The following is a 23,490-nucleotide window of genomic DNA, read 5'->3' as shown; positions in this document are numbered from 1 at the left end:
TACTGAAAGAGAGTCAACTCTTGATCTTGTGCTGGTGAGCCTTTGCTTTCCAGGCAAGTTGACTTTCACGTCTTCTCTGCCGTGTGGTTGAATACACCTAGTTTGGCCAACAGCAGTGCTTTAAAGGAACATATAAATCACATTGGTCTTTTTAGGAAAAAGGAGGAAGAAAGTAAGTCTGAAGTATCCCATGAGGGAAATGGTGCTTCAGGTATTAAAGACTGCTGAGTTGACTGTTTCTTTGTGTACATCGTTATCTTGAGGTAATTCAAGATCAGCTGCATGTGGAGCTTGTGGCATCTCTGTTACACAGCAGTGTCACTTGACACCAGTTAAAGTCTACAGGGAATTTCTCTGTTCTGACATTTTCCCGGTCATTTTTGCTACATTTCGTGAGAACATTTGTTAGCGTGGCTGAGTGGTGGGTGGCTGTCCTTAGAGCACAGCTCCAGCCTTGCATATGCTATACATTTGGCCTTAAATACAGCATGTATGTGTTTCAAGGGAACTGCGCTGACTTGATAGTGCTGCCTGGGGGAGAAAGAAATGCTTTCAGGCAAAGATTGTCATGGGCTTTGGAGTGATAGCTGAAAGTAGCTGGCCTTATTAAGTGAAGTTCCTGGAGGTGTTTACATGTCCATACAGCTGTAAAATAGCCTGTCTGCAGTCCTCTTGATTTTCCCTCCTTTCTCTCAGTTCTATGTTCTAAGTTGATTTATATATTGTTGTATGTGAGCTTCTGTCTAGAAGAAGATCAAGAGCAAGAACTAAGTCCCATTTGTGCTACTCATGTGGTTAGTTTGGTTGCTTTCAGTGTGTCTACTTGAACAAGTAAAATAAAAGCAGATTTAATTCCAAATCCTTTTACTGACTGGCAGGGAATTGTACTCGTTGACCATAATAATATATTAGCTGGGTAATACATGCTATCTATAAATGATACACATTTTTTAGTCATTAAGTCACATTATACAGTACCAAGTTTTGCCCTCAGCATAAGTAGTCTCTTGCAGCCACATCTGTCTCTTCACTATGCAGAGAACATGAAAGGAAAATTGTGTTTTACCCTATTATCTAAGAAATTGCAAAGCTAGGAAAAACAGATTACTATTAATAAACAAAATTTTCTTCAAAAGGCTATGCATACAGTTGTGAAGAAACAGCTGCTCTCCCTTCCAGAATATACAATTGGCAAGTATATTAATTTTAAAAAAGATTATTTTGAAGGCATCAAAAGCAGAAAAAGTGCAGAAACAGTGACGAGAATACATATGCACACTGTTGTGATTCAATACAATCTGACAGAGAAACACTTTTTCCCCTTAATACATAAAGTTGTATATTTAAATCTTTCTCAGACAGCTAGATTTCTGCTAAATTATTACAAACAGTGCAGGTGAACCACTGCTGATTTTGATCATAGCCGAGTTATTTAAACAGTCTTTAAATATTTAAAGGCTTTAAATGTCTCCACCGCAACTTCCCTCTGCATTAGAGGAAAAAAAAAAAAAGAAAAAAAAAAGACCTTTTTCTGTTTAAACTATTACAGTCAACGATTACAGTCAATGCAGTATTTGTGAAGAGTACCCGACTGACCATTGCAGGGATTAGTACAGACACATTTCCACATACCCTGAGAATAGCTGGCAAAGACAGGCAGCTGCACGGCACGTTTTCCCACAGCCTTCTCAGCGCCTCAACCACGAGGTTGTACGCACAGCCAAGGAGCGTTTCTTCTTCCATCCAGGCAGAGTTGCCAAAGAGGTTGCAATCAGCAATAATATGCTTAAGACATGAGACATTTGTCCACTAAGAGGTGGATTTGTTAAAAAATATATATATATATATATATATATATATATATATATATATATATATTCACAGACCACCAAAGAGCCTCCAAGTACTCACAGTTTGGACAAACGCCATCTAGGCCAGCATTGAACCAGAAACCACAAGATGAATGTTTCTGTAACTCATAGCCAGTTGCTCCAGTCATATTTGCCCTCTTGTGAATACCACAAAGAAGAGAAAACAACTTCTCTTTTTGTATAAATCCAACTCTTTGCTAGTGATTAATCCTTTTCCTTTATTTCCTCACATTATGCTCCAATCCATCCCACATGCTCTTCAATCCCCCACCATTAATAAAAATATGTACATACATATTTTTAAATACATATTTTTAATTTCACTTAAGTCTTTCTGAAAGTAGTAAGTTGGAGGGAGCCTGAGTGTAACAGACATTGTTCATAACATGATTACATGTGTCACTATTAATCATTTATAGAAATGCATCCATGTTATCATGAATCCAGAGTGCAGTAATTGGAATCATCTGCTGTTTGCTTTGAATATACACGAATTAAACAAGCATGATTAGGACAATAAAGATAAGCAATATGATAAAGACAAGTAATATAACTCTGGTGTTCACAGGTTAAGCTACATGTTTTTTTTCCTATTGTGAATTTCAGAATGACTAGCATCATTTTGTGTGGTCTAGCTCTGACTCAGACTGGTCGTTTGTCACTTACTGCAGTGAATGCACACCACCAATAATATTACAAGTGAATAAACAATGATGAGAGAAGGTATCACGGGCAGCTGAACCAGGGAGATGAGCTGGAACTGAAAACGGGAAAGAAAATAACAGTAACGTAATTTTTATCACGCAAAAAACATCTGCGTGAGTAAGGATTCCAAACTGTTGTTGCCAAGGAAATTATAATGGTAATTTCAACTATTGATGGTATTGCATCTTGATGTAGGGAACGTACAACATATTTATATATATAAATATAAATAAATAAATAAATAAATAAATATATATATAAAGGTTTATCTTGGTGAAGTTCAATTCTTCTGCGAGATTGGTTGTTAACAACTTGCAGGTTAGAGTGTTGCCCCTCTCCTGTACTAATTAGAAAAGTTGACTCTTCATTAGAGAAGGTATTGCTTCTAGAGTAGATCATGCAGGCTGATCCCTCAGAAAGCTTTTCTTATGGTGGAGGCTGTGGCACAACCAGCATTTCTGAGCTGCTGACAGTGCTAGCAAGTTTACTCCGTTACTCCAGCTCTGACTGTGAGAGGATTTCCAGTGACCTGAAAACACAAAGCTCAGTCCAGCGTAAGCCCCTTTGTAACATCAGCCTCAGAGACACCCCTAAAAGATTCTTGGAGATAATTATCCTGATTGTTAGAGAAATTAGAAATTCCTGTCTATTTTATTTTCTGTTTACCCTGTCATGGATAACTGTCCATGTCCAGAAAGGTCCCCCACCCCAGAAAAGGGGTACTTTAAAAAGCCCTGGCAATTTTCTAATGAAGCAGAACAAGCCACCTGACCAGCACCCAGTCTTACTTAAACACTCCTGAAAAACTCCCCATTTATTTGGACTGGTCAGTCAAGTGGTACAAATTCCTCAGTCCTCATGGAAACCACAGATAAAACTGCCTGTATATAGTGGCTTTTTTCTGCTAAATCAAAAAGTGGTCTGCAATGGGGGTGACCAGTCTCAGTGAAAAGTTGGGAAATTTTAAGTTTTTTTTTCACCTTGGTCCGGTGGCAGCTTTCCATATTTGAAATAAGAGAATAATTTCAAATGAAGAACAAATGTTGCAAAAACGTGTCAGTTTGCCAACAATTTCCAAGTATATTTTCTTCTGTTTACCAGAGATCTGGAGAAATAAGACAGCCTCTTAACTAAATTGACTAAATAAAAGGAATCTGCTTTTGAAGTATATGGATTTCAGAATCAAATTTCCTTTTTCTGTGCCTGTTGGCTTTATAGGCTTGTTTACTCAGGAGGAAATGACTTGTTTTATAATGTGTTTAACATCATGTTAGTTAATCTATGCCATAATATAGAGTTGTTTCCTTGTGTAAGCAAGCAATTCACATGTAAGCATGTGTGAATCTCTTGCCGAAATTAGGGGAGTCTGTATTCAAGCCTGTTCCTCTGTTTACAGGATGGGCGGAAGAGCTGTGCTGCTGGTCACAGGGCTGTATCAGATGCTTCAGATCTCTCTCTGTGAAAACGAACTTCTTTGATTTTTCCTCTCATTGTTTTCCCTTTTTAATATTTTGGGCCAGTTTATCTGTAGAAACTAAGCTTATCTGTAGAAACTAAGACTCTAAAACATAGAAACTAAGACTAAAACATAGAAAAAGGAAATACCAGAATTGGGCCACTTCAGAAAAAACTACACAATCACTTTTGTTGCATAAGGTTTCAAAATTTTCAGGCTCCTATTTAGACAACTGCCTGTAGATGGGATTATTAAAGATGACAGGCTTGAGCAAATCAAACCTCTTTATAGGCAATTTGATAAATTATTTCCAAGTAGGGGAAAGAAACAATGACTAGTGGTTATACAGAACCAGCTTTCTGAGGAACGGAGAGTATACAGTCATTGAAAAATATTTCTGCTTTGCTTGTAGTATTCGTAATCATCAGAAAGTGTGTGTGCATATATTAGAAATCTTTCTGTATAAATCTTTCTCAATTACTGAACTGGATGAGTATTGCAGAATATCTTTACACTGACATTACTTAAAATAAGACACTGTAGAGATCTTTTTTTGGATACAACTGAAAAAAATCATTATATAACCATGTTGAATTTCTCTGTCATTTGATGATGTCTAAAGAGGTTTTGCTTCAGTAGTTAAGTGTATGGCATCATAATTATTTTATTTACTTAATTTTATAATTTAATGGCCAATAATAACATGAAAAATTCAATATGCTAAACCAAGGGTAGTCAAATGTTGTCAAGTTTAAATAGATCAGAGGTAGCAGAAACAGAAAAATTCCTCAAAAGCATAGTTATACTCTGGTTCTATGTATTAAATTTTATGTATTATGTTAATTTTATGTATTAAAAAATATAAAATCATCTTTGGTCTGATGTTGGAAACCAAAATTAATGACCTAATTAGTCTGAATTTATTTACCACAAGTTTCTGCAAGTTATATCATTATATGGTACAGTTCTGGACATCACTAAATGCAGTCTCAGAAAGTCACTATAATCTTGTGTCCAGAATCCTGCATAGAGAAGGATGAATATTAGCTTGGTCACAATAAAGGGATTACAATTAAATATCTTCCTTATATATTAGGAATATCAGAAAAACCTATTAAAAATGCCTGAAAATCTTTTGCCATTCATACTTAAAATATAAGCTACTCATGAGAAAATCAAGAATACTGGACATGGAACAGTTAAACAGTTGGTGAAATTTAACACAAGATGTTCATAAAGTTAGTTCACCTTCTACAGTTTCAAAGCGGAAAATTGGAAAAAGAGTGAAAGTCTGTTTTTATTTCACTGGCATTTGATACTGTAACAGTAGGTAAGATAGATATGTTATGGGCAGGCAATAAAATATGCCTGATGTGCTGCTGCTTTGCAGTTCATTTTGTAAATATTATAAAACATAGTAATAGTCATTATATAGTTATTAGTTTTAACGTAACGCACAACTGAGGATGAGTGATGGAGGTGCGTTTTTTTCCCCCACCTCATCTACTTGCTGTTGACCCCCTCTATGTGTGGTGGAAACAGAGAGCCTTCTACCCATGGGGTGGGCTGGTATGCACTGCTGTATGTTAATGCACCTGCCTTGATCTGAATTCTCCCACCTCAGAAGCTGAAAACCCAAGTCTACTCTTGACGTAAGGTCTCCCAATCAGCTCAGCGGGGAAATCCCACAGTTCCTCATCAGAAAGTGAAAGAGACTTTAGTTGAAGTTCAGCCAATCCGTCTATCACTAGTACCTTGTGTGTGGTTGTTTTCTTCATTTTTCATCATTTCTGATGAAGAGCAGGAGTTTGGAATTATTTTTATATAACTGATCACTTATGAAATTGATTTCATATCCAAAGGCTTCAATATATTCCGTGCATGAATTACAAGTCTTTCTTGTCTCTTTGAGCTGGGCTGCCTTAGCCCTGTCTCTCTCTCTCCGCTGTGCTCCCTCTAAGGTTTCCACAGAAACTAAAAAGGCAGTGCTGTTTTAAAGAATGCTTTCTTCTCCACTGCACCTCTTAAATCTTCTGGCTGCTGTGGGGTTTCTGTGCTATATGTCCACACTCAGTCACCTCATCCTTTTAAATTAGACTTAGAATTTCAAAATATAATGCCTGATGGTGCCACCCCACTGTTTTGTGTCATGTTTGCTGTTTGACTTGGAAAAGATAGAATGCTAAATTACAGCTGGTGTGAGCAAGGGGAAATGTTGTGAAATTAAAAACTAGTTACATTTTGGAAAATAAATTATTGTACCAGGAAAGAAAAAAAAATTCTCAGGGAAAAGCAAATTGGGAATTACGAGGAAATAATGTCATTTCTCAAGTTGCAAGGTTGGAGGTCATGCTAAAAGGTCCCAGGAATATCTATTCATTTATTTGTAGTGTTTTTCATTCCTAGTTACTTGTATTTTCCTCTTTTCCTAAAATGTGGCTACAAACTATGCTTGATAGAATTTACTGTAGAGACAAATCAGCCTGATAAATATTTTATTTAAACTATGCAGGTCATTTCTACTGTTATAAAGGAGTTGAAACTGGAGTTAATGGTATTACTTTTTTTTTTAAAAAAAAAAAAAAAAAAGGAAAAGAAAACATGGCAAAAGGGAATCAAGCCTATAGATATGTAATAGGAGGCAAATCATTGTTTCCGGCGCTGAACAAGGAAAGCCTTCTGTGAAGGGTTTTATGTAATTTTGTTCAGCTGAACAAAGTGGAGAATACTTAACAAAATTGCCATTTTTAAAATCTCATTGTGAATACTCAGCATGCTGTGATCATACACTGTGTAATGGTGTTTGCAATGAATAAATTGCTGTAGATACTATAATATAAATAACTGTTTTGTGCATTAAGAAGCAGTTCTCTTCATGATGGTTTCTGTCTCAGAAATGCTCTGAAGACAGGACTTTAGAGAATAAAAGCATCAAAGTACTCTCTGAATAATACCAGTCTACTAAAGTGCTGGGATACCTTTAATACTTTTTAGTGTTATTACTTAGAAGAGAATAATAAAATCTACTAACTAAGTGACATTCGCTTTGTTCTTAATCTATTTGTTGTTTTTACTGTGGCCAAAACTCATGAATTTTAAACACAACACAGCTTCGGCAGGAGGGAACCTGTGTTTCGGGTTCCCTTAATAATTTTTAATGGCTCCAGTGACAGGCAGGCAGAGAACTTTAATCACAAGAAAAAAAAAAAAAAGAATTTGCCTCATACAGACTTTTGGCATGCTGAGCTGGTGTGCTGCAGGTTTGTTGCAAGGAAGAAAGTGGTTGGAAGCCCCAAAGCTAAATAGAGTATCACTTTTGGTGATAAATGTACCCCCTAAGAAACATCTTGCTAAAACTAAGAGGAGACTAACAGTGAAACAATGCCGTACTGTATGGAACACAATTGCTCTCAGTAAGTATACGAAACAATCTAGCGTTACCCAGTAATACGTTGCTGTGCCTTTGACAGCTCATTGGGATCGGTAGTCCTCGGTGTTCTTCCAGTCACATTTACCACGAACACATCGGTTCCAAAGTGCAGATGAAAATGGTAACTGACTTCAATAAAAAGCATTTGATAAAAGCAGGATATAACCACTTTGAAGGGATTGTAGCATGAGTTAGAAAAATGTCTTAATATCCTTCTTCTATTACTGCTTGCCTCAAAGTACTTTTTTTTTTTTTTTAAGTTTCTTATGGAAAAATGATCTCAATCACAAAACTGGAAGAATATGAAGAAAGTCTTATCCAAATTCTTCAGCTGAATTCTCCCACTGTAATGGAAGCTAAGTGGTATAGGGGATTGGTCTGAATCTCTTCCTGCCAAAGACTTTCTGAGTGACAGGTGGCCCAGTTGCTTCACCCTCAGTTTCCATTATAAATAATTAAGTCTAATGAAAGATACATACCCCAAAATGGTGCTTACCTCATCTAATTATACTGATATTCCAACATACATAAATTCCCGGTAGTACAGCAGGATGACCAAATATGATGGATCTAGCATAGACCCAAGTTTGAGTGTTAGATGATGGAAAGCCAAGCTTTTTCTCTGCAGTAGGGTCTAGTTAAAGGAAAGTGAACATGCCTTTAAAAATATTTTTTTCTTAGAGTAATTCAGGCCTCAAATTTAGTGCTGAAAAATCTCTAGCTTTGGTCTAGATTAAATCTAGTAAGAACCATGAGTACCTCCCAGTATTTTGATAATAGCAGGTTTTGCACTGGATAGATGAACTAAATGAGATAAACAAAGTAAGATGAAGATAAATTTAAAAAAACAATAATAAATAAAAATAAAAAAGGTTTTAGGAGTTTCCAGAGGAAATAGAAGAGGTTACATGTTTTAAAGGTACAAATCTGGGGAAGGTTTGTTTCTTGAAGATAGTTTAAGTCTTCGATATTATAGCCAAAGAACAGCACTTCTTTCTGATTCTGAAGGGGTTTATTTCTTTAATTGTTCTTTGATTTTACTGCGAGGAGACTAGGCTGCTAATTTTATTCATAGCAGAGATGTTATTAACCATACAACTGTGCCCATTGCCACAGGCAGTCTCAGTGCTCACTGCTATCTCTTTGTTTTTGTTTTGTAGAAATGTATTCCTTTGGCTGCTGTGGCAACTGTTTATTACATACATTTATAAAAGTACCTACTGATATCACTGGAGCATCTGGGTAGGCAGCTGTGACTCCCTTTCCCTTCCCTACCCCACTGTTGCTGCAGCACCCGTTCTGCTTGCTCTTCATTTTATACGTCTCAGAAGATGGGCAACAGAGAAGTAAAGAAACAAAATCAGTAACTGCTGTACTGTAATAAAATCCCCCTGCACTGTTTTCCACCCCCTCCTCCTTTCTGGAGAAAGACAAAAAATAGCAGGATGTGTTGATGGCTGTTGATGAGAGAAAAAGAAAGGGAGTGTTTATGGGGAGGTGGATCTGCATGAACCTGAAAGGAGGAAGCATCCTCCATGAAGAAGGAGCAGTGAATTCTTACCATGCAGAGAGAGAAGCAGGGAAATGGACCAAGTGGCTTCCAAAATACCAAAAAGAGAGAAATGGGAGGAGGGCAAATGACCAGACGTCTACATCTGTTCCAATGCCAAAGATGCAGCAGTGGGAAATCAGGGCTGAGAACCACAGTTGCCTGTAGGAGCATGATGCTGATGCTTCTCAGTGGTACTATTTTTGTGTTTTGTTGAACAGGGCTGGGCTAGTTGTGCAGGTCACCTGGTAATGGTAGCTTCAGCAGGCCTCCTACTGATTTAATTCTTCCCATCAGAGGTCTTCCAGCAACCACTTGGCCAGCACAGCCCCACTGCTGGTTGCTTGGCAGTCCCCAGGCACAGGGATAGCCCTGCACTGTGGTGCAGACCCAAGCAACACTTCTGCTTAGCACCACATTCAAAAAGGAGAACAGAGGTTTATTTTAATGAGCCTTCATCTAATTTCTCAAGAGATGTATCTCGCTGAAAGCTGAATCTGCAGTCTTCTATTTTGTCACATCCATCCTCTTCTCTCACCTGCTGCACTCTTAAATTATTTTGCCAATCTCCCCATCGTTTTGTATCCACTTTGCCCTCAGGGCAAGTGGCTTCTCAGAAGCATTCACTGAGAGCAGCTAGAGGCAGGATCAGCTCCAGCATAACTTCAGATGTGCAAGAAACAGGATTGCAAAAAATTATGTTATATGTCTTATAAGTGAAGGTTATTGTGCTGAGCTTCCCTCCTCAGAGGAAAATCTCTTAAATAGTAAAGTCAAGGCTCCATGTAGTAATAGGAAAGCAAGAAAAGTATCCAGGGTGTGACCCTCTTCTTTCTGCTACTGTATGTTACCAAAGAGAATTGAGAGGGTCTGTGTCTGCCATGGACTTAACCTCGTGCATGGGAACTCCAGTTCTGAGGTGTGTTTTTGTGTTCTGGTGCAGTTCAGACAGATAATACCATACTAAAAGTGAATTGCCATAAGGAATATCACAGAAAGTGAGTTACCATGGGCAAAGTTAGCATAGCAGCCTGGCCCTGCTTTATTCCACCCTGTTATGAAGGATGAGGATAAAAATGGATTTAATTCAGTCCAGAAGAACCTTTCCAGTTCTTTGAGTCCCGAGGAACGGGAAGGCTTCCCAACCATCCAGCTTTCCTGTTTTATTTGGCTGTATTGCCTCCCTCCACACACCATTCGTGTGTTGGAACTAGGAGGTAACTGAAGTTAGAATTTCTTTTCTTCCTTCTTTGTTTTGTGCTACAGGCTTGCCTTTCTCTTGTGCTAAAGGGTATGGTTACACTGTAAAAGAAGTGGATTCCAGCAAGATTAGAGACCAAGAGTAGAAAGGAAGACATTAAACTTATTTTCCTTATGGTCCTTATTTTCCATGTCACCAGAAACACAGCATTGAGGTTACGCTACCTCAGTTATAGATGCCGGGAAAGCATGCAATCCCTCATCAAGAAACATAAGTTAGATTAGGAAATAATAACATTATTTTGACTAACTTATTCCACATGATTACTTGATAAACATGTGGGGTACCATTATTTCTTTGACCTTCTGTATTTTCACTGTTTTGATTTATACTCTGGAAATGGAGTAAATTTATACACAAATCAACTCTGATAAAACTAAAAATCAACTGTACTTTCATAACTTCTCCAGATAGGTTTTCATCTGGTATGTCTCATAGATGCTGTTGTTTACATACAGCTCACCAGCATAATTTTAAATTGAATATTTTAGTATGTTCTAAATGCAGTGAAAGCCTTCTTTCTTTTTCTTTTTCTTTTTTTTTTCTTTTTTTTTTTTTATGCATTGTGCTGGACAAGCAGTTTTTAGCAGCACTACTTTCAAGTGACTGCCTGCCTGAAACATGTTGAGGGAATGGAAAATACTCAGTGCATTAAGCGTATTTAAAGCAAAATGAATTCAGTTATAGTAGCATTTAAAGTATTTTGCAGCTAAGTGCAACTGATGTGCATACATTTCACTTGCAAGTATGTATGTAGGAAGCAGAGGCAGAACTGAAGTATACCAGGAGAGGCAGAGGGCGAAGTACAGAGCAGACCATTTTACATGTATTGACTTAATTCGCCTAAATTTCACACACCAGTACTGCTGTCCTTCTGAAAGAGGCTCCACATCCAGCCTCCCCCAGCTCCTCCAGCAAGCAGAGGCCTCCCCAGCAGGTGGAAGAGGCATTGTTCTGTGGGATGTTTCATCAGCTATGGGGGAGTAAAGGCAGCAAAGAGCTGTCTCTTGATGAGCATTGATAACTGGAAGTCTCCAGGGCCTTCCTGCCCTGCTGTACCCCCTCTGATTCCACCTGGGAGGTGACACGAGCAGTGCTGGGAGTGCCATCCAGCATGCCACAGTATCCGTATTGCCAGACTCAATGCTTGCTTTGCTCTGCAGTCACCAGGGCTTCAGAAACAGAGCTTGAACTGGGAGGCTGAACTGCTGATCGGACAGCAGCTCTGTCCTTAACCTAACTTAATCCTTACAATTCAGCCACCTCCACCTGGAGCTGCCACAGCCACCACTATTTGTCCCCTGATGCTGACCAATTTAGCACCAGATTACCAGCAAGGAGGATGTATGTGCTCTGGCTCGGGTCAGTTCAGTTCAAATAGAGTTAGCCTGCCCTTTTCCGAGCAGGTGCACATCTGAATCAGTCCTTCCAAAGATGACAGGACTTCAGGCAATGAGACGTTTAGTTTGCTTTCTTTGAGCTCCGTGGTTTGGTTGCCAGTAACATTAATAGAGCTGGAATATAAATCACAGTGAATGTAAACCATTTGGGCTGCAGCATGCCGGGCAGATATCCATGCAGAGAGAAGGGCAATTAAATCCTCTTGCATTATAAACCTTACAGAATCAGGCTCTGGCTGAGGTCTTGCACATATGGGAATTTTCTCTTGTGAAGCCTGATGAGTTGTCGTTCTTGTTGCCAATAATGTGGATAAATAAAAGGCTTAACAATTAGGAGAGAAAGGAAACAGAGATAATACACCTGTCAAACTTTTTGTATTATTAATGTGCAAGTGAAAAAAACGTTATGCTTGTGCATGCTGTTGCCCTCAATACCAGCTGTTGACTGTGCACATGAATCAGTATTTTACATGGGCTGAACAGACCTGCTGCCAGCAAGCACTCCAACAGGCAACATCGATAACAGCAGTCTACCCACACTCCATACAATTCCAGCTATTCTTCAAATTAATAATAATACTTAATAAAGCTTCATCTCTCATTTGCAAAGAAAACCTTCAATTAATGTTAATCAGCATCCTCAGAATGTGATCAGGCTGGGCTTGTAGCTGGACGTGCCGAAACAGTTCAACTGGCAGATGGAGCATTTTCCAACTATTTTAATTAATGACTGCTCATTTCAAATGTTAATGCAATTAAATAAATAGGCAAAACAAATAAAAATAATGTACATTATGAAAATGCTACTACCAGAGGCAGTTTTGATCAAAAAAGTGAGCTTTGCTCAAACCCAAGAAGGACCCAAGCATACCCTGCTGGCTAAATAAGCTCTAATAAAGACAGGACTTGCTTTTGTTACTTGCTTTTTCCAACCATTTGTCTGGGATTGACATTTATATCACTTCCATTTTAACCTGCTGGCATCAACTGAGTCATTGCTTCTCCGAGTATTAGAGCATTTTTCTGCAGAAAATGGGAAAGGATTTCCTTCACATGATGTAGGCTTTTTTTTCGTGTAAGATTTAGACTGCCTCTGCTTCTTGCCTTTTGTATTTGAACTAATTGCCTTATTTTTATTTTTTTTTAAGGGCTTTACTTTCTGTGAACCTTGTATACCATAGCACTGATGTAGTCCCACATTTGTTCGGGCTTATAAAGAGTTCAATTAGCCCCTTAATGCCTAGTTCAGTCACAATTAAACCTTCCCTGTTGACTTGGGATTGGTCTTTCTAAAGGCAGTGGAGGTGTTTTTAATTATTCATTCTCTGGTTTGTTTCTTACAGCAGTCTCAGCTGTGCTTTATTATTCAAAGGTTAATGCAAACTGAGAACTGGGTAAATTAAATTTGTTTGGCAGCTAACAACCTGATGTATTACAGATACTGTGAAAGATGGATGGATGGATGGATGGATGGATGGATGGATGGATGGATGGATGGATGGATGGATGGATGGATGGATGGATGGATGGATGGATGGATGGATGGATGGATGGATGGCAAGACTTTTGCTATTGTGACACTTGAAAAGCCAGATTCTGTCTTTAAAAACAATTGCTAGTTTTGTTTCTATGGCTGGTCGATAATGGATGTTCCATAATATTATATTCTCTATAACCCATTTTTGTTAAGAAAGCATGTAGTTTAGAAAGCCAAGAAGCATTAACAGCTATTACAGAAAATTGATGTAGGTACCATGACTAATGAACTACGCCACACAGTACTAAGTCACTGCGTTGTATGCAGGGAATCATGCAGTCAGAAGTTTTAATGAAGGGAGCCCAAGGAATTTCAGGTGAAAGAGGGTTTTATTAACTTTCAGTGAACAAAATGAATAGTTGAGCAGTGAACATGACATGATGTCGTATAATAATTGTATGCCTTGGGTACATTGTGAGGCATGGAGCATAGCCAAGAGCTTTCATCTGTTCTACACATAGGGTTATTTCACAAACCCCTACATACTGTGGAAATCTTTATTGCAGACATAACGAGAATAGTTTCACAAGAAATGCCCTAAGACAATACCACGTCATTTATTTGAAAAATCTACCAACACTGCATTCCTGTGGAAAATATTAATCAGATATCCAGAAGTCACTATCCCAATTGGTCCTAATTAAAATTCAGGTCCTGTATCAGTGACTTGTACAAGCAGGCTGTGAACCAAAAAGAAGTCTTCGTATTTCTTAAGAGGCCACAGCCACCCTGCGTAAAATATGTCTTTCTGTGGACAAGCATTATGCTGCATGAAAGGAGGCTACACTGCCTTTTGGAATAGTAATGCCCAAAAATTTTAGTAGTTTTTAATTTGTTGTTTCCAGGCATTGAGTGTGTAGGTAAGAGACTTGTTCTGTGTATAGGGTTATGTTTTGTACATTTTAAATATTGTTTCAGTACTGTTTTTAAATGAGGACTTTGAATTGACATAATCCAACGCATGAACCTGCTTCCTGTTATGATTTTTAAGATAGCATAACAGTTGCAGACTAAAGCAGCCTTCTGTACTAGTGACTGGAGGAGTCCTTAGGATAGTAACTTAGAAAGTGAAGCTGCAAGGTCATTTGTACCATGCTGTCTTTAGTACAGTGTGTGCTGTATAATAATGTGTGTAATTACACTGCTACTGACTGATGAGGTAGGTGGATGTGGAGGTAGGTGAAAATAGGATGGCTTGTGAGGCAAGACAGTGACAAGACATCTCAGCAAAGTCTCTGTATCCTTGTACTGTAAATACTTCACTTTTGCCCACTAAAATATTTGAGATAAGATGGTCAGGAATTTTCTGTGCTTATTTGAATAATTTATAATGTGATTTTAATACTTCTTCCTAGCTGAATATATCATTTCACTGACAGAGCTTAGGAGGCCAGTGACATGTTATGCAGGACTAACTTAATAAATGTGATACACAATTTTAACTTACAGCATTGTTGTAAAACCAGTGGTACTGCTAGCAGAGTGTTACTGATGCAGCATTTTCTTAACTGTATGTGGTCATCATGTTTTTTTTTTTATTTGTTTGTTTTCTATTTTAGTGCTGGACCCAAAGGAGACAACATTTATGAATGGAGGTCAACTATACTGGGGCCTCCAGGGTCAGTATATGAAGGTGGCGTTTTCTTCCTTGACATTACGTTTTCACCGGACTATCCTTTTAAACCACCTAAGGTTAGTAGGAGGATATTAAAAGTCTAGTATGAGTCCTTTCCTTGTGATATTTTTTTAATGCGTATGTTGGTATAACGTTGTAGGATGAACACAAAATTTTCAAGGCAATAATGAATATTTAAACTGGGTATTTTGATGGAACAAATTTAAATAACTGCTTAAAATTTGCTTGCATGTCTCCAGTATAGCTGGATAAATATGGATTTATTTAGCAAATGGTTGCATAATTTCCAGCAGTTATTTGTTTGATTTGGATTTGTTTCTAATATGAAAGCATTTATATTTGAGTTGCACCCTTTGTAAGCAGCTGAAGGTACTTAATCTTTCCAGTTGACCCATATCATTCACCAGGGGTCTATGGCAGTCTGACAAAATATGCACCTTTCGTGCTACTCCATATAAATTACTTCTCCAGATGCAAACTACACTACTCTTCATGAAGTTATAATTAATTGCTTTCCAGCATTTTTTTGGAAGACTGTAGAAATATGGCAACAAAGACAAGAAATTGGAAAGAAAGACAATGACTTACAGAATTCCTTGCAGATTTGTTTTCTAATGCTGTCAGTGATGACACTAGCCACAAATGTAGAACTGTTCCAATAACATCAAGCTGGCAGATCATTACCATGATAGAGTAGGCTCAGAATGTCATACAGGAAATACCTAGTGGTTTTGAAGACCAGAGAAACAGAAGTGGGATGAAATGCGCTTGTGCAAAATGTCATTGATAACCAGTAGGAATAATTGCTGAGAGATGGTGTCAAAATGGGGTTTTATTGGTTGATCACAGGATTATTACAAACCACCAGCCTAATACATCTGTGAAAAAGGCAAATACACTTGTAAGATGCACCATCTGGCATTTCCTGCAGAGATAAGGAATTGCTGGCGTCATACTCAAGACATTTGTAAGACCTTATCTGGAAGACTGAGTACAATTCTTGATACCCATGCGCACTAACATGAATAGAAACTGGAAAATTTACCCAGCAGGGCTATTAATAGAATCAAATAAATTGATGGGCCTGTCTATTATGAAACAAAGTGAAGAGAGGTTAATTTTTCACCTTCCAAGTTAGAAGAGGGAAGTTTTGGAATAGGTCCTCAAGAGGACTTAGGGGAGCAGAAATATTTCCCTTTTTTTTTGACATGTTTGTGTAAAGGTTGATGCACTGTGTTTGCCTATAATAGAGTAGTTGATTCTTACTTGATTATTGTGAGTACACTATTGAGAGAGGAGCATTTATAAACAAAATTTTGATGCTGCAACAGTAATGTTTATAGTAGTTAACATTATTATCAGGGGAAAGTTTTAAAAAAGAATGAGAGAGGTGAGTTCAATGTACTTGTCATTCTGTAAACTGCACTTTCCCAACCAGTGACATAAAGATGGGACAAAACCACATTTTAGGTAGCAGATGCGGATGGCCAATTTGTTTCCTTCTAGCGTTCCAGTTTAGGGAAGCTTTGAGGTCACAGATGAATATTGCAGGGGTTGTATACCCTGCTGACCACAAATTTTCTGATTTAGATAATTATGATATTCAGTGAAGAAAGAATTGAATCTTTATAAATCCAAGCTTCTCATTCAGTCAGTTAAAGCACTGGCACAAAGGTCGGGCAATGCTCTGTTCTTGCTTTCCCCGCCCAGGCCGTTCTGGCCTTCGCTATATGAGGTCTACCTTGATAGGCTTCTCTGTTTGCTTCATTGCTGCTTAGCCTGTGTGCAGTAGCTGTAATGCAAGAGTTACATTCAGTCCCCTAGCCAATTAAAAGGAGAATTATTTAGTGGGTATTGGCATATTCACTGGATGGATTTCTTGAGTATAAAATAGAGCACGTAGGGGTATTTCTCCTTCCCTTTGTTGAGTCTGTTGAATTTTAGTCAATTTATTCAACAACATCCTTTTAAAATAGAAGGTGACAGTCCAGTTTGCTGTTTCATCAGTAGATAAAGACTTTTTCAGTCCACCCTCAGTTGTGTTTGGCAACTGTATTATTTTGAGACATGAGTAATGCAGCTGTGCATTGCTTATTAATGAAATACCAAGCAAAGAGGTGGTTCTTATCCTGCTTTGTAAAACATTTTTGTCTGCCTTTATCTTGATGCCAATTGTCATTCTAAGAAATGTGTGCATATAAATCATATGAAAATGTACTGCTTGATAAAGGACGAGAGAGCTGATGATACCATATTGTATTACTAAAAGGGCAGTATTTATGATGAGGGAAATTGTTATCTGTAAGAAAGTAATGAGTACATGTGCACAGGGGACTAGTGTCAGATAGAACTAATATTTCACTAGCATTATTTTGTACGCATAGATTCTTATTCTTTTCACTTGAGCCACTGTCATAAATAACCCCTGTTTTCAGTCCTGCTTTAGGAGCTCTTAAGCTGTTGCTACTTCATTACACATCTTTCCCAGATTCTGTGAAATTGATTCACAGGTTAAATAGTCTGGGAAGTCCCTTGAATAAAGCAGTGTGGGAAGACAAGTGCTGGCCATACGGTAGCTGCTGCTAGTCAATATTGTTGGGAAACAGTACTTAAATATTTACTCCAAACACTTATTTCTGGCAAAAGAAAGGTATTGAGTTTGTAGAACATAACATATGGCATCACGGTACAGTGCTAGTTGTGTCACCAGGTGCTGGCAACTCTTCTACTTTACCATGAGATTTGTGATATTTGGGGCTGTTCTTAAAATCATGGTTCTTAGAGTTATGGGAGTGGATAATCACAGATTTATTTTTTTCTAAGTATATCTACTCCTCATGGCTCTATCAACTTAAAAAAAAAAAAAAAAGAGAGAGAGAGAGAGAGAGAGAGATAAAATACAAAACTGTGGAATGTACTGGGAAAGTCATAAAGTATATCCCGGACTTGGCAAGGTTACCTCCATGTCAGTCCACAGCAGAAAGGATCTAATTCACGTTTCTTGCTATGATTGAATTCATACATTCCTCCTGAGATTTCTGTGGGCCACATTCATCCCTTTTTTACTATGAAGAAAGGAAGCATTTAAATGAGTACTGTCAAAATTGATCTTCTAAAAATGTGACCACAAAAGACCTGGGAAGAAACAGAAACTGTATTTCCCAGATGCGATTACTTGACCCAGCTTGAGGTTCCAAAGGCAAATGCCCATGTCACATAACATAGTTACTGTTAAAGGACCTAATACAAAGTGTATTAAAATCTTCAGAAAGATTTCCACAATCCCTTTTCCTTATCTATTCTGAGACATTGCACAATCTTTTATCATGCACGTGTATGTTGCAATGGGAAGCAAAAAATAAATTTTAAATTAGGAAAAATATATTGAAATTATATTCTGGATACATATCTCTGTTTTTTTTTATTATTATAATTTTAATAAAATGTGGTGTAGCCATTTTTTGTTTCATATTATACAAAGTTTTAAATATTTTCTAAAAGATCCAAATTCTTTCTATAAACCCTGTTGATGCTTATTCTAATCATTGGGCACCCTGCTGTGTATTGGAAAACATGAATTAAAATTAAAAAACTGAGAGCACATTTGCACATGAAGAAAAGATGTTTGAACCTATTTGTTGATCGTGGGGGTGATTAGTAAATGTATAAAGTAATTTTCATTTGTTCTTCTAGATAGTTAACCTGCTTTCTTCAATTTTTACACCTTTATCTGTATTCTTCATGTCCTCTGATTGCACTCTGTGCCTCATTTTATGTTTTTGTATACCCAAACATCAGGCAATCAGGCTTCCCTTCAGACTTTCCCCTACAGGTCATCAGTTTTGTTTTTGTCTGTCTTTGTACTGACACCTGTCAGTGTCTCTAAAGCTGAGCCATAAGCGTAATATCAAAGTAAGTTATTTTTCAACAAAGTAAGAGATATCATGTGATAGGTCAGATTATAATTTGCTCTCAAAATATTCCCTTTTTCCCCTTTGAAGTCAGTCTATTTCAGTCTTTCAGCTTGGTCTCATGCCTTGAAACCAGACTCCAAGCTTTCTGAGCCAAAGTGCAGTGACCCTTTCAGCTCTGCTTGCCTTTAAGACCCATGGCGTTTTGCTTCACTCACAAGAGCAGAACTCTGGTGTGGAGGAGAGAGTCCTTTTTCCAAAAGGAGCTTCTCTGTGTGGGCCAGATGCAGCTTGACCAGGGGTGACGGAGGCTGTCCCAGCCCAACTCCAGTTGCTCTGTGTAACCAGAGAACAAGATTTTTAGAACAGCTCATCTGAGAAACGACAAATTAGCTTTGGCTTTCTGGGAGGCTCTACTCAATTAAAAATCCTTGCTGGCCTCCACTGTGAGGAGGCTGCTGTAACGCTGTGCAAATGAGCTGAGCACCCCCTCAGCTGAGTCAGCAGGAAAACGGGCAGGCTGCAAAATCGCCCCTTCCTTTGCAGCGGTCCCCCAAGCCTCACACTAGTTTATGAAATGAGGCAAGAGGAAGGCGTGGAACAAGCAAAGCAAGCCATAGACAGGCACCTGATCTCACCTTCTACTAAAGGCCAGGTGCCGGTGAGACTTCATTCTTGGTCACTTCGAGGCTTCACTTCAGCCACAAAACACAGCATCTGTCTTGTAGTGAAGCAGGCTTAGAATAAAGAAAGTTGTGGCCTGTTCAGAGCAGCCACTTACAGAAATGAATACAAATACTTAGATGGCCTGCCAAGGAAGTAACATTGCATTTCTCCAATGCCTTAATGACCCCCCAGCCCTTTGTAGAAATACCTTTGAGGTTTCTTTTTCCTGCTAACTACCTCCCTTTCATCTGTAATGAATTCAGACTGTTCCTCCCCTTGGCTTTTACAGGGGAAAGCTCTCTTGTTCTGCTGCTTTCTGTGGGGTATTGGATGGGATATATAGCTATACACAGAAAGGTGGGTGTGTATGTTTAGGTGTATATGTATATATATATACATACACACATACATATATCTGTATGTGTATGTATACATATATATGAGTAGGAGGTGTCACATCCTTCAGTCAGCCTGGAGAATCTCAGTTTAATTTCTCTCCTTGGTCCATATACAAAATCAGTGAATTGCCAAAGTATACAAATTTTTTGACCTGAGGGCCTCTAAAGTTTAGCCATTGTGACAAATTGACACTACAACATTATACCAGCTATAATTGTTGAAGGAAGGGCAGTAATTTCATTATCCTGCACACTGTCCCACCAGACCAGGAAGTCTTGGTGCAGTCTTTCATACAGGTGTTTGCAGAAAACTGAGTGCTCTTCAAGAGCACACTCCCTCCAGGAGTTGTCACTACAGTGGTGTCTGCATTTTCATCAAGAATAATCTTTATTAATAACTTCTACTCAGATACTTGACTGTGTTCAGTCTATTACAGTGTCAATTCAATTTAGCTGTAGCTGATACAATATGGATATATCTATCATTATCCTAGTACTCTGCTAGCTTTATTTTTTAATTTGAGTGATTTATAAAATCTCTTAATCCCAACTCTACAATTAATCTTGCTAGGGACTTTAATCTCAGCTTGCTGAAAAATGGTCCACAGGACTTGAAAGCTGCAATATGCTAAATCACCTCTAAATCAAAATTAAAATAACAGAATACTCCATTTCCTCCCTGTACATCGCGTATGTCTATCAAGTGACTGAAAAATTGTTCTCGGCATTTGAAAGCTTAGCTGTCTTAAATCAACTGTGAGACTGTAAGGAGAGTCTTTTTCCTTTGTAAATATAACGTGCAGAGTCTATAGAATCTGGACTTAATGACAATATTGAACATCTCTTCAGTTTTTTTTTCTTTGTAATTGTCATAACACTAAGCTCTATGCACTAAATATCATTACATGGAATCCTTTTCCTTTGGTACAATCTTTGTAGGCAGAGCTTCAGTCCACCTTCTTTTGCCCTCCCTGTGGCTGTTGCCATGACATGACCGGCCTTCAGACACGATGGTCTCCTGTCATCCTGTCATTGCTATCCCTGTCATCCATCTGCCTCATCACCACCCTTCTGGAAGCTCTGCATTCAGAGGCTGTGTGTCTGCAGGCAGTGCTGCACCAATGGGGCAGCACACACCACTGGGCCAAGGGTGCATCAGACCCAGGTGGCTCCCTCAGAAACTTCAGAGCCTCTCAAAATGACAGCAGCACAGAGACGTGGAGAATGGAAATGCAGGCAGGAATACATAAGGCAGAGGAAAGGATCCATAACTATATTTTATTGCCAATAAATGCAAAGGTCACATTTGATAGAACAATATCCTGTAAACCTCTGAGATTTCCTTTGCATTTAGTTACCTGAGAGTTCTTCTACTAAATGCCAAGTTGAATTGCCATTTCTTCTAATGAATAGCCCTCTTTTTCACTCTGTTTTAATATACTAATTTGTATCAATAGTTTTTATTTTTTTTAGTCTTGATGAAAATGGCTCTATCCAGCTAAACTCTTCCTGCTTCTCCCCTTCCCCCCCAAAAAAAGCTTAGAAGGTTCATAATTTCTTCCTGTTTCCTATAAATACGCAGCACATTAAGCTCCCCATGAGGACCTGTAGAGTCATCTTGTGGGGGCTCTCTTCTGCCTTACAGTGATGGTTTGCATACCACCTGTCAGGTTCACTTTCAGAAGGGGACATGATGGCTATCGGATGCTTGGGAAACTAGATATTTCTCTTATATCACATGCGTGTTCACTCCTGCATAAAAATCTACTCATAATCTAAAAATGCATCATACATCAATGTTCGTTCTCATCTTCTTTTATGCACACAGATATATACATATACAGATTTGAGAGCCAGAATTTTATTATTATGATATCAATATGGAATAAGAAGAAACTAGTAAATGTTCAAAACCAAGTCAGCTACTGTTTTGAGGGGAAAGAGCACTTTGGGGACTCAGAGGAAGTGGATGTGGGATGATTCAGCCCACATGGTTTATTCTGTGAAAGGGAGGATTTGTTTTGTAAAAGTTAAATGGGCTGTAATTCCATAAAATTTTGCTTTCTCTAAATGGACTTCATTACTGACTTTCCATACACAGTTACTAAACATAATAAAGATTATGCTGGCTATAATTAAAAACCGTTTAAAAAAACACATACTGACATTGTTAGGCAAAGCTTTTGACATATTTGCATCATAAAATAGTTTCTATTCTGAACCTCCCTTACCTGGACAGCTTTCCATTTCTTTTATTCTCTCCTGCTACTGTTTTATTTTCAGAAAACTGTACAATTTAAGTTAATTTTTTACTTGCCCTCTCAGATACATCAAAGATTAGTTAAATTCCTCTTTACTTTTTCTGCTGTTAGATCTGTGTGCAAACTGGCTACATTCCAGTAAAAAGTACACATTTAGTGTTGCTGTGTTTATTCAAATGTATATTTTTTTTCCTGCAACAGTCAATTCAGTGAGACAGTGTGAGTAGTTACTCAGCTTCATAATTACCGTGGATATAATGAATAATTACTCACATTGCATACCGTTTCATTTTCAGCAGTGTTAAAGGTTAACTCATATGAATGCTATTACATGCCTTTTAAATCATGATCACTTCTGGCTAGTTATGTCTCACGTGGTGCATTTTGTTACAGAAACCACAGAGTAGTTTGCATATCAGACTCTTCTGTAGGTCAAACAAAAGTAACTGTAAGTTATTATTTCCTGCTAATGTAGATGACATATATTTTCCTTTGAAGTAAGAAACTGTAGCTATTACCAACTGAAGGTTTGTAGGAACTGCCTGAAGTGGCATATATTGGCATATATTTAAACCGTGCTCTTTAACAGTGATCATCATGTGCTCTGTCATTTATTATGCACTTTATGTGATAATCCATTAAGTATTTCAACAATTGCTCAGGTACATGCTACAAATCTGTAGTTGCAAAACAAAGATGGATCATCTTGTTGTAGAAATTCAGCCTCAGCACTGGATATAGCTAAAATGAAGTGCACTCCGTAAGAAATTTAGGGATGATAATTAACATAAAGGTTAACATGGACATTGTGTCACTCACAGGTATAGATAATATTCACTTAGATTGTTTTACAGTATTGCTCTAATATTACTAAAGAGCGAAGGCCTGGTCTTGTTTTTATTATTCTTTCTATTTGAGGAGACAAATCTATTGCTCATAAAGTCTGAAAAACTGAGATGGGAACTACTTGCTCCCTCCTGAGCTCCATGAACATCATCATAAAGGGCATCATATTTTTTAATATATATATAACCTTTTATGTATGCAGTACAACTTCTTCCACTTCAGGTAGTGCCACTGTAGTTTTATTAAAACAGAACTCCTGGGGAATATTAGAGAAAGACAGAAGTTTCATCTCAGGAATGACTGCAGGATTGTGCCCTTGTAAGAAATGAAAGAGCTTGAAAGGAAATTTTGCAAAACTGCAGGAATGAGAGCCCTGGGATCTCAATCCTGCTTCCAGTGTTGGCTGAGCAAAATTTTGTTTATTCTCCTGTAGACTCTGAATCTTTCATCTCTCCCTGCACAACTGCCCAGCTTCAGTAGGAGCAATGAAGAAAAGGGGATGGGGGCTTGAACCCAAACAAGATGAAGAATGCAGTTCCTCAGTACATGCTATTACCCTCTTG

General features: G+C 38.0%; 1 protein-coding gene across 1 annotated transcript in view; it reads left to right on the top strand.

Annotated features, from left to right (window-relative positions):
• Window positions 1-23,490, top strand: part of UBE2E2 (ubiquitin conjugating enzyme E2 E2) — a 212,281-nt gene that overhangs the window by 159,204 nt on the left and 29,587 nt on the right. Inside the window, exon 4 of the mRNA XM_027451053.3 lies at window positions 14,769-14,901. Coding sequence (XP_027306854.1) covers window positions 14,769-14,901 — 133 coding nt within the window. The remainder of the gene's footprint in view (window positions 1-14,768; window positions 14,902-23,490) is intronic.

Source organism: Anas platyrhynchos, chromosome 2, assembly GCF_047663525.1.
Source record: "Anas platyrhynchos isolate ZD024472 breed Pekin duck chromosome 2, IASCAAS_PekinDuck_T2T, whole genome shotgun sequence".
In the NCBI taxonomy this organism is placed as follows: domain Eukaryota; kingdom Metazoa; phylum Chordata; class Aves; order Anseriformes; family Anatidae; genus Anas; species Anas platyrhynchos.
The sequence above is the reverse complement of the archived record's forward strand: the minus strand, read 5'-3'. Positions and strand labels throughout refer to the sequence as shown.